The 16540-nt window shown below is 50.3% G+C and overlaps 1 protein-coding gene across 3 annotated transcripts in view; it reads right to left on the bottom strand.

Annotated features, from left to right (window-relative positions):
- Positions 1-16131, bottom strand: part of ST8SIA5 (ST8 alpha-N-acetyl-neuraminide alpha-2,8-sialyltransferase 5) — a 143603-nt gene extending 127472 nt beyond the window's left edge. The window contains exon 1 of one of the 3 annotated variants that reach the window (XM_063958497.1): positions 15538-16131. In XM_063958497.1, coding sequence (XP_063814567.1) covers positions 15538-15668 — 131 coding nt within the window. In that variant the 5' untranslated portion in view covers positions 15669-16131. The remainder of the gene's footprint in view (positions 1-15537) is intronic. The other 2 variants (XM_063958488.1, XM_063958507.1) reach the window with 2 other exon arrangements.
- Positions 16132-16540: the final 409 nt, after the last annotated feature.

Genomic DNA, 16540 nt, shown 5'->3' with positions numbered 1-16540 from the left:
TCTACCTATGCTGCGTTTCCATCTTTTTGGAGAACTCGTATGTATGCGACCAACCCTAAATAGGTCCCAAGGAAGCAAAAAATATTTGCGGGCGAATTTTGCAGCTCTGAATAAAGACCCTCTGTCTGCAAACAGGTTGAAGGTGACCGGATCGCACGGTGTTACTGTGGAGCAGCGGAGGCTTTGTATAACGATGTATCACTAGCAGCTTTATCCATACGCTGGGCATGAGGAAGAACCACGGTGCAGTCCCTCAGCTCCTCTGCAATGTCACACAGAGGGGAATAGACACATCCGCTGTAATACAGCATGTGGGGAGCTGGGCCCAGCCACACAGTTACCTCCACTGGGTTTTACTTCTTCCTAAGGTGCACCTCACTAGGGTCAGAGACGCTTTCTGTTATCAGAAGGACATGAATGAGCAGATGGTCCACATAAGGGCCCTCATTCCGAGTTGTTCGCTCGGTAAAAATCTTCGCATCGCAGCTATTTTCCGCTTAATGCGCATGCGCAATGTTCGCACTGCGACTGCGCCAAGTAAATTTGCTATGCACTTAGGAATTTTACTCACGGCTTTTTCATCGGTCTGGCGATCGTAATGTGATTGACAGGAAATGGGTGTTACTGGGCAGAAACAGGCCATTTTATGGGCGTGTGGGAAAAAACGCTACCGTTTCCGGAAAAAACGCAGGAGTGGCCGGAGAAACGGAGGAGTGTCTGGGCGAACGCTGGGAGTGTTTGTGACGTCAAACCAGGAACGACAAGCACTGAACTGATCGCAGATGCCGAGTAAGTCTGAAGCTACTCAGAAACTGCTACGAGGTGTGTAATCGCAATATTGCGAATACATCGTTCGCAATTTTAAGATGCTAAGATTCACTCCCAGTAGGCGGCGGCTTAGCGTGAGCAACTCTGCTAAAATCGCTTTGCGAGCGAACAACTCGGAATGACCTCCTATGTACTTAGCCTTGGAGAGAGAGGAAGTGGACGGAGATAAAGTACCAGCCAATCAGCTCTTAACTGCTATGTTTACAGGCTGTGTTTGGAAAATGACAGGAGCTGATTGGTCGGTACTATATCTCTCCTGACTTTATCTCTCTCCTGACTTTATCTCTCTCCAAGTAAATAGACACCACAGTATCTGGTATTTTCTTCACGTTATTTATCATGGGACTTATACCATTGTGACAACACTATCATTCTTTTTATATAAATACATGTTATTGGGGTTACTACCAGATTGTCCAAGGGCCCTACCCCATCCTCTAGGACAGTGATGGCTAACCTTGACACTCCAGCTGTTGTTGAACTACACATCCCAGCATGCCCTGCATCAGTTTTAGCATGGGCAAATAGCAAAACTGTAGCAGGGCATGCTGGGATGTGTAGTTTAACAACAGCTGGAGTGTCAAGGTTAGCCATCACTGCTAGGATCATAGATAAACCTGGGTGCTTGGTTTGTTTCTATGGAAACCACACTAAGATAGCCTTCCTGCTAAATAAAGTGGGTGGTCCTGACACACCCTGTCTGCATCTAATGTGGGCCAAATACCTCTGTGGTGGCTGGCCACACCCCTTAAGCTTGGGCCCTTACTACAGCATTCCCTGGTGGGCCCTCCATACCCCAGTCTAACACTGGTTTCTACTGAATAGTGTTTTCTTTGTGGTATTTTGGATAATTATAATACGATCCAGTGGGTACCATATGCCGCAACTAACAAGGAGCGAGCAGGAGGGGCCGCCCCGTACACCCCCTGCAATCGGGTGTGCGCATACATACTACAAGTCATTTTTACTTGTCTCTGAACATATTATACTACTGTACTTTCTGTGCGCTGCTGTCAGTCTCAATATGGTGACGCGCTGAGGGACAAACCTTCACACATTTCCAGAACGGGATCCAGGGAGTCCCAACGTTACCTCTTGGCTGCACGGAGACTGGATAACTGACATTATAACTTGGCCTGGGCACCTGCCTTTTCTCCATATTATACGTTGCCCTGTGGAACTGAAAAGCCAGATATGCTAATGCATGGAAAAACAGCCACTGTCATCACCGACAGCAACCCCTCCATGTATAGGGCTAAAGCATACTGTCTATCTGACACCGCCCACTTCCCGAGTAAAGTGGGTACTCCGCGCAGTGTGTGAAAGCTGGCAACTATGCCCAAAGGGTATCTTCAGGGGTATCCTCAAAATTGGTGGGTTATGTTGTTTCTGTGCAGGGTAAATACTGGTTGCTTTATTTTTACACTGCAATTTAGATTTCAGTTTGAACACACCCCACCCAAATCTAACTCTCTCTGCACATGTTACATCTGTACCACCTGCAGTGCACATGGGGGTCATTCCGACCCGTTCGCACGTAGCGGTTCATCGCTGCGGTGCGAACGGGTCGGAATTGCACACGCACGTCGTTGCTCGGCCAGAATAAAGACGAAAGTGATCGCTAGCGTGATCGCAAGAAGATTGACAGCGGGGAGGCGTTCCGGGGCGTCTACTCACCATTTTCCGGGCGTGGAGATGCAAACGCAGGCGTGTCCAGGCGTCTGGAGGGCGGATGTCTGACGTCAAATCCGGGACCTTCATCGCTTGATCGATCGCACAGGGTAGGTAACTGCAGGGGTAGTCTACTTCTGCACAAAACTTTTTTAGCATGGCAGGGATGCACAAGCGATCGCAGCCCTGCTATGCTAAAATACACTCCCCCATAGGCAGCGTCTAGTTGATCGCGCGAACAGCAAAACGTTGCTATGTGCGATCAACTCGGAATGACCACCATGGTTTTGCCCATTAGAAAACAATTTTGCTGCTGCGATCAGGTCTGAATTTGGCCCTCTATGGGTTACAGTCCCTCAGTATTTGATGGGTTCCCCTTCCCGTCAATGGCCATTCGCACATGCATGGTCCGCAGATCGCACATGTGCAAGTAGCGCAGCGGGGTCCTTAAGCAAAGTGAAGTGATCGCATTAAGGGCCTAATTCAGACCTGATTGCTCGCTAGCAGTTTTTAGCACTGCTGCGAGCGGATAGTCGCCGCCCATAGGGGAGTGTATTTTTGCTTTGCAAGTGTGCAATCACATGTGCAGCCGAGCGGTACAAAAATACTTTGTGCAGTTTCTGAGTTGCCCAGAACTTACTCAGCCGCTGCGATCACTTCAGCCTGTCTGGGCCCGGAATTGGCGTCAGACACCCGCCCTGCAAACGCTTGGACACGCCTGCGTTTTTCCAACCACTCCCAGAAAATGCTCAGTTGCCACCCACAAACGCCCTCTTCCTGTCAATCACCTTGCGATCGGCTGTGCGAAGAATTGTTCGTAAAACCCATCGCACAGCAACGATCCGCTTTGTACCTGTGAAACGCGCCTGAGCATTGCGGTGCATACGCATGCGCAGTTCTGACCTGATCGCAGCACAGCGAAAAAAGCTAGCGTGCGATCAGGTCTGAATGACCCTGTAAGTCACTTCTGACACATCACAGGGACAAGCTCTCTACATGTGCAATAAACGGCAATAATAAATGAGGTCTAAAGCCTGATAATAAATAAATATGCCCTTATGTGAGGAACAGCCCTATCTGGTGTGTACGCTGGCAATGGATCCTTCTGCCATAGATCAGCACAATAGTTTGTCCATGGCTTTCCCACTGACAACTTTATCTTCTCAATGTCCACTCAGGGTTACATGTAGACGAGGAACCTTGAGGTGAATGGTAGTCATACAGCCGCCATACAATGCACACATGTGCTACGCGGCACGCGTGTATGTAACGACACAGCGGAACACATGGATAGTAGTAAATAAATCAATAGAATGTAATGGATCCATCTGGATAGTAGCAGCTGCATCAATAGCTCAGTTCCTGGGTCTGACGCCGGATACTGACTCTGAGTCCCTGGAGGGGGCTGTACAGGAAAACACGTTACTTCGCAATAACATATCAGCCTATAGTGACGGTTATATGATAGTATCTGCTATAAATAGGGCTGCAGCTCTCTAATCCAGGACACTTACTGAGACCCTGACTACACACCCTCACTTAGCAGTCTATTTACTAAACCTCGGATGGAGATAAAGTGGACGGAGATAAAGTACCAGCCAATCAGCTCCTAACTGTCATTTTTCAAACCCAGCCTGTGACATGGCAGTTAGACAGTGATTGGCTGGTACTTAGGGGGGCATTTACTAAGCAGTGATAAGAGCGGAGAAGTGAGCCAGTGGAGAAGTTGCCCCATCAACCAATCAGCAGCTCTGTATCATTTTATAGTATGCAAATTATAGATGTTACTTCAGTGCTGATTGGTTGCCATGGGCAACTCCTCCACTGGCTCACTTCTCCGCTCTTATCACTGCTTAGTAAATGTCCTAATCTCCGTCCACTTTATCCCCATCCAAGGCTTCGTAAATAGACCTTTTAGTCCTTTTAAAATCCAAATGTAAACGCTTCCTGGGCACGGATAACTCACTCTGTTATATATTCTAGTTACACTTTATTTTCAGATACAGGGTGCCCCCCCTTCTCCCCCATAGGTGGTACCCCATTTCCATATAACCGGGAGTTGAGGGTCCCACCTCAAAATGACTACAATATCACCACCGAGAGGCTCCTCTAAGCACATGGAGTGCTATAAGAGCGCGGGCACTTTCAGAAGTCGTTGGAGATAGAGATAAGAGAGTTATCAAAACTGTTAGGTAACATATTCTTTTCATCAAAATCACTGCGCACAAGGCGGGATCTAGTCTCACACGTTTCCCGTTCTAAACCAATCCCATCACACTGGTGCAAAATCATTTTCTTTGACTGCGAAATTCAAATTGTATGAAGTGGTTTACTCCTACCTCTTAACATTTGGGGTGCGGATAGGGACAGTGGCCCTCATTCCGAGTTGATCGCTAGCTGCTTTCGGTGGCAGCGCGGCGATTAGGTGAAAATGTGGCATTTCTGCGCATGCATACGGGCCGCAGTACGCACGCGCGAAGTACTTTCACACAAAACTATGCAGTTTTACACAAGGTCGAGCAACGCTTTTCAGTCGCTGTGTTGATCGGTGAGTGATTGACAGGAAGTGGGCATTTCTGGGAGGTAACTGGCCGTTTTCCGGGAGTGTGCTAAAAAACGCAAGCTTGACAGGTAAAAACGCAGGCGTGCCTGGGTAAACGGGGGAGTGGCTGGCCGAACGCAGGGCGTGTTTGTGACGTCAAAGCAGGAACTAAACTGACTGAGGTGATCGCAAGGTAGGAGTAGGTCTGGAGCTGCTCAGAAACTGCATGAAAATTTTTACGAGCAGTTCTGCTAACCTTTCGTTCGCACTTCTGCTAAGCTAAAATACACTACCAGTGGGAGGCGGCCTAGCGTGTGCACTGCTGCTAAAAGCAGCTAGCGAGCGATCAACTCGGAATGGGCCAGTGTGTGCGCACTTGCGTGAAAAGGGGGTGTGGCCTAATGGCATAGGGGTGTGGTCAAGCATTGAGGGCTGCTCTCTCTCCCTCTCTCTCTCTAGTGTTTGCAATGGCGAGTGGCAGGTGTGAGTGAGACTTCTCAATCTTTCCCAAACGCAGGAAGTTGCGGCTCGTGGGTGACACAGTGGGACAGTGCTCGAAAAGTGGGACGGTTTGGTTTACCATGTGAGCGTTGAGAGTGGGTGTGTTGGCAAAGGGATCCCTGTTCTACTCTATACTTATTTATTATTTACAAAGAATATTTCATTGTCATTCAGTCCCAGTGCCCCAGTGGAGCTTACAATCTATATTCCCTGCCACACGGACACACATACGCACTCAAGCTAAATTTGTTTTGTTAGAAACCAATGAACCTACCAGCATGTTGGAAAACCGGAGCCCTCGGAGGAAGCCCACGCAAGCATGGGGAGAACATATAAACTCCACACCTAAGTCAGGAAATTTAACTCATGACTTCAGTGCTGTGAGGTGGTAATGGTAACCACGATGCCAACCATGCTACACAGTGCCACCACCTTCCTGCTGCCAGGCGCAGGCCAGCAGAGAAGTGGAGAGCCTACCAAGAGATCAATACCTCCATTAAAGATCACTATCCCCCCATTCTGTAGGCCAGTTGTGGTCTCAGACAATTACAGTATAGCAGAGGACGGTCTGGGTTGTCACACCTACTGTAGACCGCCACGCCAGGCTGATTCCTTTCACTCCGTATAAAACAAGTTACGTTCTAGCTTACAGTTCCTCAATCTCAATTTCCTTAGTGCAGTTTCAAGTTTTCCCATTGGGAATCTAAAGCTACTTTATTTTCCCGGAAACCAGAATCTTCAAGCACAAAGCGGTCATAAAAGACGGTATCCGGATGATAGGTCGTCACTAATTAGGTCATTAGTCAATAGGTCAACCCCATATGGTCGACGTCCATTCAGTCGACATGTAAAAGGATGACAGTGCTTACGGTCGACAGGAAGCAGCCGCCTGAGTGAGAACCAGTGTCCTACAGAAAGCAGAGATACACTGGGAGCATCCTGAGTCTCAAGGTGTCTGGGCTCTGGGGGTTATTCAGTAGTCAACGCTACTGAGATGGGATCGCATCTCCCCGCTTGCCGCCGCAGTGCGCACGCGCAGAATAGGCTCTGCGCGGACCGGAGAGATGCGACCGCATCTCAGTGATGCGAACGCCTCTGCCTGATTGACAGGCAGAGCCGTTCGCAGGGCAGTCGGGGGCGGCGATGCGGCGGAAACGGGGGCAAAAAGCGTCTATTTATGCAAGATGCCTCTTGTGGCATTTTATATACGGTATATATATTGATTTTGGGATCCCGCGAGGCCACGCCCCTGTATGTGTGACCACGCCCTTTCTCCCTGAGTGCGTGCGGGAGTCCCGGAGTGCGCACCAGGTGTGACCACACCCGGTAACGCCTCTGCTGTGCTTACAAGGGTGGTTCAATAAGTAAGGTAACAAGACCTCTCAAATCTGCTAAAGTTTAATTTCCCACCAGGCCAGAGCAGGTAGACCGCTGCTTCCCTCACGGCCATTAGACTGCGCCTCGTATCAGTCATCCTGTCCCAACATCAGGTGTATATATACATTGACAAAGGGGCTACACACTTCGAAACCTCAGAAGTTTTTATGACACGCTAATACAAGTTGTTTGCACAATTCTCCGGGTGCCGCTGATTTCCCATTGAGTGGCCCTGTATATAGCAGGACTGAGAACGCCTTTTAAACCAATGAGACAGTTTTATAGTTTTAGTAGAGAAGAAATCTGAGGGCATCCAGTGCTGTAGCAGCGGTGACCCGCTGTATAATTAAAAGAGATAGCAGACGCTTACATTAAAGGTTTCCAGCAATATAAATAGAAACGTTCTTGTCTACAACGGAAACTTCTCTCAAATCCCAACAACACAGCGAAGTCATTGCTACACCGCAGAACGCTGCTCTGCAGCCAATACGCAGAATTTCCAAACAGTATCCTCAGGAAAAGCTACGCACTGCTGCCAACCTGAGCACATTGATCCCCGGCACTCCCCTCTACGGCCGGCCGGATACCGACTTCTTGTGGTCATTCCGAGTTGATCGCTAGCCGCATTCGTTCGCTGCGCAACGATGAGGCAAAAAAATGGCACTTCTGTGCATGAGTATGCGGCGCAATGCGCGCGCGGCGTACTATTACAACGAACGATGTAGTTTCACACAGGGTCTAGCGAAGCTTTTCAGTCGCACGGGCAGCCGCAGAGTGATTGACAGGAAGTGGGCATTTCTGGGTGTCAGCTGACCGTTTTCAGGGAGTGTTCGGAAAAACGCAGGCATGCCAGAAAAAATGCAGGCGTGGCTGGGTGAACGCAGGGCGTGTTTGTGACGTCAACTCGGGAACTGAATGGTCTGAAGTGATCGCAAGCGCTGAGTAGATTTTGAGCTACTCTAAAACTGCACAAAAAACTTTGCCGCCGCTGTGCGATCCTTTCATTCGCACTTCTACTAAGCTAAAATACACTCCCAGTGGGCGGCGGCATACCGTTTGCTCGGCTGCTAAAAACTGCTAGCGAGTGAACAACTCTGAATGACCCCCTCTGTTTCTTTTATAAACGATAATTTTATTATTCACTTGACTTTTTTTTTATTTTAGTTCTTTACATTAAAACAATGTGGTCACATGAAACGTGAAATCGAGAATGGCGGGGAAGCAGGGAGGGGTACATTCAGGAATCGGACTATAAATCTAATTGCACCCAGGCACTTGGACAGACACCATTGTTCTGTGGTGACTGCAGCAAGACAGAAGCTACAAGTACCGATATTGGGGGTAATTCCAAGTTGATCGCAGCAGGAAATTTTTTAGCAGTTGGGCAAAACCATGTGCCCTGCAGGAGGGGCAGATATAACATTTGCAGAGAGCGTTAGATTTGGGTGTGGTGAGTTCAATCTGCAATCTAAATTGCAGTGTAAAAATAAAGCAGCCAGTATTTACCCTGCACAGAAACAAAATAACCCACCCAAATCTAACTCTCTCTGCAAATGTTATATCTGCCCCCCCTGCAGTGCACATGGGTGGTCATTCCGAGTCTTTTGCTCTGTAATTTTCTTCGCATCGCAGCGACTTTCCGCTTATTGCGCATGCGCAATGTTCGCTCTGCGACTGCGCCAAGTAAATTTGCTATGCAGTTAGGTATTTTACTCACGGCATTACAAGGTTTTTTCTTCGTTCTGGTAATCGTAATGTGATTGACAGGAAGTGGGTTTTTCTGGGCGGAAACTGGCCGTTTTATGGGAGTGTGTGAAGAAACGCTACCGTTTCTGGGAAAAACGCGGGAGTGGCTGGAGAAACGGAGGAGTGTCTGGGCGAACGCTGGGTGTGTTTGTGACGTCAAACCAGGAACGACAAGCACTGAACTGATCGCACTGGCAGAGTAAGTCTCGAGCTACTCAGAAACTGCACAGAGAAGTATTTTCGCAATATTGCGAATCTTTCGTTCGCAATTTTGATAAGCTAAGATTCACTCCCAGTAGGCGGCGGCTTAGCGTGTGCAAAGCTGCTAAAAGCAGCTTGCGAGCGAACAACTCGGAATGAGGGCCATGGTTTTGCCCAACTGCTAAAAAATTTCCTGCTGCGATCAACTTGGAATTACCCCCAGTGTACAGTGATTGCTATGATGTGTAGCGCTCCAGAATACGAGAACACACAATTGTGCAATTCTAGATTCGAATGCGTTAAGCACGAGGCGAGTAGGTACAAGTAGACGCCTGGGTGATGACTTATTGCAGATTGGCGCTAATACGCAATTTTTGCATGCACTTATTTTTGGAGTAATTAGTGCTGATGTTGCTACCGACACTGCATCAGACCCATAGATCCATAGGGGAAAATAACCCGTATTCATCCAGAGCTGAATGCAGGTCAGTCGCAATTACACCCGCATCGCGACCACTGAGAAAAATACACACGTTCACCCCTCGGCTGAATTGCGCACACATGCAGCAGCCTTATATTAGGTGCAAAAGATGTGACTGCAAAATAGGAGTAACAATTATATATGCGCAATTCCGATGACCCCCCTCTCTGCGGAGCATCCACTGATTCCCTGAGTATCCCCAGATACACCCTGCATTAAACAGGTGAAGGTCTTACTACAGGTAATAGTACTGCCACCCGCTCTCACAGTGTACACAGATCTATAGGTAATAGTACTGCCACCCACTCTCACAGTGTACACAGATCTATAGGTAATGGTACTGCCACCCACTCTCACAATGTGCACAGATCTATAGGCAATGGTACTGCCACCAACTCTCACAGTGTACACAGATCTATAGGTAATGGTACTGCCACCCGCTCTCACAGTGTACACAGATCTATAGGTAATGGTACTGCCACCCGCTCTCACAATGTGCACAGATCTATAGGTAATGGTACTGCCACCAACTCTCACAGTGTACACAGATCTATAGGTAATGGTACTGCCACCCGCGCTCACAGTGTACACAGATCTATAGGTAATAGTACTGCCACCCACTCTCACAGTGTACACAGATCTATAGGTAATGGTACTGCCACCCGCTCTCACAGTGTACACAGATCTATAGGTAATGGTACTGCCACCCACTCTCACAATGTGCACAGATCTATAGGTAATGGTACTGCCACCAACTCTCACAGTGTACACAGATCTATAGGTAATGGTACTGCCACCCGCTCTCACAGTGTACACAGATCTATAGGTAATAGTACTGCCACCCGCTCTCACAGTGTACACAGATCTATAGGTAATGGTACTGCCACCCACTATCACAGTGTACAGAGATCTATGGGTAATGGTACTGCCACCCACTCTCACAGTGTACACAGATCTATAGGTAATAGTACTGCCACCCGCTCTCACAGTGTACACAGATCTATAGGTAATGGTACTGCCACCCACTATCACAGTGTACAGAGATCTATGGGTAATGGTACTGCCACCCACTTTCACAGTGTACACAGATCTATAGGTAATAGTACTGCCACCCGCTCTCACAGTGTACACAGATCTATAGGTAATGGTACTGCCATCCACTATCACAGTGTACAGAGATCTATGGGTAATGGTACTGCCACCCACTCTCACAGTGTACACAGATCTATAGGTAATAGTACTGCCACCCGCTCTCACAGTGTACACAGATCTATAGGTAATGGTACTGCCACCCACTATCACAGTGTACAGAGATCTATGGGTAATGGTACTGCCACCCACTCTCACAGTGTACACAGATCTATAGGTAATAGTACTGCCACCCGCTCTCACAGTGTACACAGATCTATAGGTAATGGTACTGCCATCCACTATCACAGTGTACAGAGATCTATGGGTAATGGTACTGCCACCCACTCTCACAGTGTACACAGATCTATAGGTAATGGTACTGCCACCAACTCTCACAGTGTACACAGATCTATAGGTAATGGTACTGCCACCCACTATCACAGTGTACAGAGATCTATGGGTAATGGTACTGCCACCCACTCTCACAGTGTACACAGATCTATAGGTAATAGTACTGCCACCCGCTCTCACAGTGTACACAGATCTATAGGTAATGGTACTGCCACCCGCTCTCACAGTGTACACAGATCTATAGGTAATGGTACTGCCACCCGCTCTCACAGTGTACACAGATCTATAGGTAATAGTACTGCCACCCGCTCTCACAGTGTACACAAATCTATAGGTAATGGTACTGCCACCCACTATCACAGTGTACAGAGATCTATGGGTAATGGTACTGCCACCCACTCTCACAGTGTACACAGATCTATAGGTAATGGTACTGCCACCCACTCTCACAGTGTACACAGATCTATAGGTTACTAGTAATGCCACCCACTCTCACAACATATGCATTTCTGTAGATACTGGGAGAGACAGCTGACCTCTTAGTTTGCACATTCTGTAGGTGCCACCCAGTGAAAGTTGTACACAGTCCAATACTGTAGCCCATTACATTCACAGTGAACCCCTATCTGATTGTAAGCTCACCGGGCCAGTTAGAGATTACGAGGTGTGCAGTGTAAGCTTATTGCTATTACATCTTGGCAACCACCATTATGCTGTGAGTGACAACAGCCAATACATAACTTGGAAATTGATTTTACAAATGAAATACCTAAATGCATCCCTCAGTGCTGCAGGTAAGTACAGCATCCCTCAGTGCTGGGGGTAAGTCCTACATCCCTCAGTGCTGGGGGTAAGTACTGCATCCCTCAGTGCTGGGGGTAAGTACTGCATCCCTCAGTGCTGGGGGTAAATACTGCATCCCTCAGTGCTGGGGGTAAGACCTACATCCCTCAGTGCTGCAGGTAAGTCCTACATCCCTCAGTGCTGGGGGTAGGTCTTGCATCCCTCAGTGCTGGGGGTAAGTCTTGCATCCCTCAATGCTGGGGGTAAGTCTTGCATCCCTCAATGCTGGTGGTAAGTCCTGCATCCCTCAGTGCTTGGGGTCAGTCCTGCATCCCTCAGTGCTGGGGGGTAAGTACTGCATCCCTCAGTGCTGCGGGTAAGTCCTGCATCCCTCAGTGCTGGGGTTAAGTCCTGCATCCCTCAGTGCTGGGGTTAAGTCCTGCATCCCTCAGTGCTGGGGTAAGTCCTGCATCCCTCAGTGTTGGGGGTAAATCCTTCATCCCTCAGTGCTGGGGGTAAGTCCTGCATCCCTCAGTGCTGGGGGTAAGTCCTGCATCCCACAGTGCTGGGGTAAGTCCTGTATCCCTCAGTGCTGGGGTAAGTCTTGCATCCCTCAATGCTGGGGGTAAATCCTTCATCCCTCAGTGCTGGGGGTAAGTCCTGCCTCCCTCAGTGCTGGGGGTAAGTCCTGCATCCCACAATGCTGGGGCAAGTCCTGCATCCCTCAGTGCTGGGGGTAAGTCCTGCATCCCACAGTGCTGGGGTAAGTCCTGCATCCCTCAGTGCTGGGGGAAAGTCTTGCATCCCTCAGTGCTGGGGGTAAGTCCTACATCCCTCAGTGCTGGGGGTAAGTCCTACATCCCTCAGTGCTGGGGGTAAGTCTTGCATCCCTCAGTGCTGGGGGTAATTCTTGCATCCCTCAATGCTGGTGGTAAGTCCTGCATCCCTCAGTGCTGGGGGTAAGTCTTGCATCCCTCAATGCTGGTGGTAAGTCCTGCATCGATCAGTGCTTGGGGTAAATCCTGCATCCCTCAGTGCTGGGGGGTAAGTACTGCATCCCTCAGTGCTGGGGGTAAGTCCTGCATCCCTCAGTGCTGGGGGTACGTCCTGCATCCCTCAGTACTGGGGGTAAGTCCTGCATCCCTCAGTGCTGGGGGTAAATCCTTCATTCCTCAGTGCTGGGGGTAAGTCCTGCATCCCTCAGTGCTGGGGGTAAGTCCTGCATCCCACAGTGCTGGGGTAAGTCCTGCATCCCTCAGTGCTGGGGGTAAGTCCTGCATCCCTCAGTGCTGGGGGTAAGTCCTGCCTCCCTCAGTGCTGGGGGTAAGTCCTGGCTCCCTCAGTGCTGGGGGTAAGTCCTGCCTCCCTCAGTGCTGGGGGTAAGTCCTGCGTCCCACAGTGCTGGGGTAAGTCCTGCATCCCTCAGTGCTGGGGGTAAGTCCTGCATCCCACAGTGCTGGGGTAAGTCCTGCATCCCTCAGTGCTGGGGGTAAATCCTGCATCCCTCAGTGCTGGGGTAAGTCCTGCATCCCTCAGTTCTGGGGTAAATCCTACATCCCTCAGTGCTGGGGATAAGTTCTGCATCCCTCAGTGCTGGGGGTAAATCCTGCATCCCTCAGTGCTGGGGGTAAGTCCTGCATCCCTCAGTGTTGGGGGGTAAGTCCTGCATCCCTCAGTGCTGAGGATAAGTCCTGCATCCCTCAGTGCTGGGGATAAGTCCTGCATCCCTCAGTGCTGGGGATAAGTCCTGCATCCCTCAGTGCTGGGGATAAGTCCTGCATCCCTCAGTGCTGGGGATAAGTCCTGCATCCCTCAGTGCTGGGGGTAAGTCCTGCATCCCTCAGTGCGGGGGGTAAGTCCTGCATCCCTCAGTGCTGGGGGTAAGTCCTGCATCCCTCAGTGCTGGGGATAAGTCCTGCATCCCTCAGTGCTGGGGGTAAGTCCTGCATCCCTCAGTGCGGGGGGTAAGTCCTGCATCCCTCAGTGCTGGGGGTAAGTCCTGCATCCCTCAGTGCTGGGGATAAGTCCTGCATCCCTCAGTGCTGGGGATAAGTCCTGCATCCCTCAGTGCTGGGGATAAGTCCTGCATCCCTCAGTGCTGGGGATAAGTCCTGCATCCCTCAGTGCTGGGGATAAGTCCTGCATCCCTCAGTGCTGGGGGTAAGTATTAGAACTTCATTCCCAGCACATTGAAAGCATTTACAGTGACAGGCTGCAGCACATGTGTATCCTACATGTGACCAGTGCTGGGACAGGCTGCAGCACATGTGTATCCTACATGTGACCAGTGCTGGGACAGGCTGCAGTACATATGTACCCTTCATGTGACCAGTGCTGGGACAGGCTGCAGTACATGTGTATCCTACATGTGACCAGTGCTGGGACAGGCTGCAGTACATGTGTATCCTACATGTGACCAGTGCTGGGACAGGCTGCAGTACATGTGTCTCCTACATGTGACCAGTGCTGGGACAGGCTGCAGTACATGTGTCTCCTACATGTAACCAGTGCTGGGACAGGCTGCAGTACATGTGTATCCTACATGTAACCAGTGCTGGGACAGGCTGCAGTACATGTAACCAGTGCTGGGACAGGCTGCAGTACATGTGTATCCTACATGTGACCAGTGCTGGGACAGGCTGCAGTACATGTGTATCCTACATGTGACCAGTGCTGGGACAGGCTGCAGTACATGTGTATCCTACATGTGACCAGTGCTGGGACAGGCTGCAGTACATGTGTATCCTACATGTAACCAGTGCTGGGACAGGCTGCAGTACATGTGTATCCTACATGTAACCAGTGCTGGGACAGGCTGCAGTACATGTGTATCCTACATGTAACCAGTGCTGGGACAGGCTGCAGTACATGTGTATCCTACATGTAACCAGTGCTGGGACAGGCTGCAGTACATGTGTATCCTACATGTAACCAGTGCTGGGACAGGCTGCAGTACATGTGTATCCTACATGTAACCAGTGCTGGGACAGGCTGCAGTACATGTATCTCCTACATGTGACCAGTGCTGGGACAGGCTGCAGTACATGTGTATCCTACATGTGACCAGTGCTGGGACAGGCTGCAGTACATGTGTATCCTACATGTGACCAGTGCTGGGACAGGCTGCAGTACATGTGTCTCCTACATGTGACCAGTGCTGGGACAGGCTGCAGCACATGTGTATCCTACATGTGACCAGTGCTGGGACAGGCTGCAGCACATGTGTATCCTACATGTGACCAGTGCTGGGACAGGCTGCAGTACATGTGTCTCCTACATGTGACCAGTGCTGGGACAGGCTGCAGTACATGTGTATCCTACATGTAACCAGTGCTGGGACAGGCTGCAGTACATGTGTATCCTACATGTAACCAGTGCTGGGACAGGCTGCAGTACATGTAACCAGTGCTGGGACAGGCTGCAGTACATGTGTATCCTACATGTAACCAGTGCTGGGACAGGCTGCAGTACATGTGTATCCTACATGTGACCAGTGCTGGGACAGGCTGCAGTACATGTGTATCCTACATGTGACCAGTGCTGGGACAGGCTGCAGTACATGTGTATCCTACATGTAACCAGTGCTGGGACAGGCTGCAGTACATGTGTATCCTACATGTAACCAGTGCTGGGACAGGCTGCAGTACATGTGTATCCTACATGTAACCAGTGCTGGGACAGGCTGCAGTACATGTGTACCCTTCATGTAACCAGTGCTGGGACAGGCTGCAGTACATGTAACCAGTGCTGGGACAGAGGGTACAGCACTACAGCACAGATACACCATTACACTGACGTGTGGGGGGCTGCCCTAAGGGTCAGGCTTGGCAAGGGGGTCACCTTGGCACCTGAGCTGTGAATGAGACCCCATGGCAAATGCCTGGCTGTGAAGGAAAGGGTTAATGTCCTGTAGGTGGGCACTTACCTCTTGATGTAGTTTCTGCCATACAGGATCTGTTGCAGCAAGGTCACCAGAGCAAAAGCACAGATGAAGATGAAGAATAAAGTTCTGTTGCCCAGCAGGTCCCTGCTGGAGGAGGGGTCCGCGTACCCCATGCCCAGGGTACCCCCCAAAATGCCAGGGAGAGGGATTATGCTGTCTCTGAAGCTGCTTATTTATTGCAGGGCTGCAGGGAGGAAGATGCCCTTGTTATTCACAGTGGTGTCAGCATGGCAAGCCCCTCGCCCAGCCCCCCATCCAGAGGACAAGGTGCCCCATTGTGCAGCCTCAGTGGCTCCCTCTCTGCCCTGCGCCCAGGGTAAAGTTTCCAAGAGCCCAGGACGTGGGTAACATGCAAAAGAAGGCTGGTCCCCCTTCCAGCTAGAGGGGTGGCATAGATGCAGGTCTGCCTGTGACTGTCCCTCCTCCTCCCCCCTCCAGTGATCCAGCAGCAGCAGCAGCAGGCTGATGTTCCAGATGACTGGGGAGAGACACGGACTGGCTCCCCCATGTGTGAGGTACAGCAGCATCTCAGAGACGTGACCAGCTTCCTCTATCCCCTGCAATGCTCAGCTGCTGCAGCACGGTGCCCATACACAGAGCAGGCTGCTGCAGCACGGTGCCCATACACAGAGCAGGCTGCTGCAGCACGGTGCCCATAGACAGAGCAGGCTGCTGCAGCACGGTGCCCATAGACAGAGCAGGCTGCTGCAGCACGGTGCCCATACACAGAGCAGGCTGCTGCAGAACTGTGCCCATAGAGCAGGCACTCTGAGATGTGCCGATAGAGCAGGCTGCTGCAAAGTGCCTGCTGCTGCTGCTACATTACCTCTGATGGCTGGGGCTCCCCTGGCTGCACACATCCAAGGTCATACTGTGCATCTGCCCAAGGACACTGCTCCTGCATGGCTCTGCTCCTGCATTACAGCAGTCCCCTGTGCTGGGCAGGCTGCCTCCTCATCTATACAGTATATACAGTATACACACC

This window comes from Pseudophryne corroboree, chromosome 1 (genome assembly GCF_028390025.1).
Source record: "Pseudophryne corroboree isolate aPseCor3 chromosome 1, aPseCor3.hap2, whole genome shotgun sequence".
Taxonomy (NCBI): Eukaryota; Metazoa; Chordata; class Amphibia; order Anura; family Myobatrachidae; genus Pseudophryne; species Pseudophryne corroboree.
Note: the sequence above shows the minus strand (reverse complement) of the source record. Positions and strands in the feature narration are given on the sequence as shown.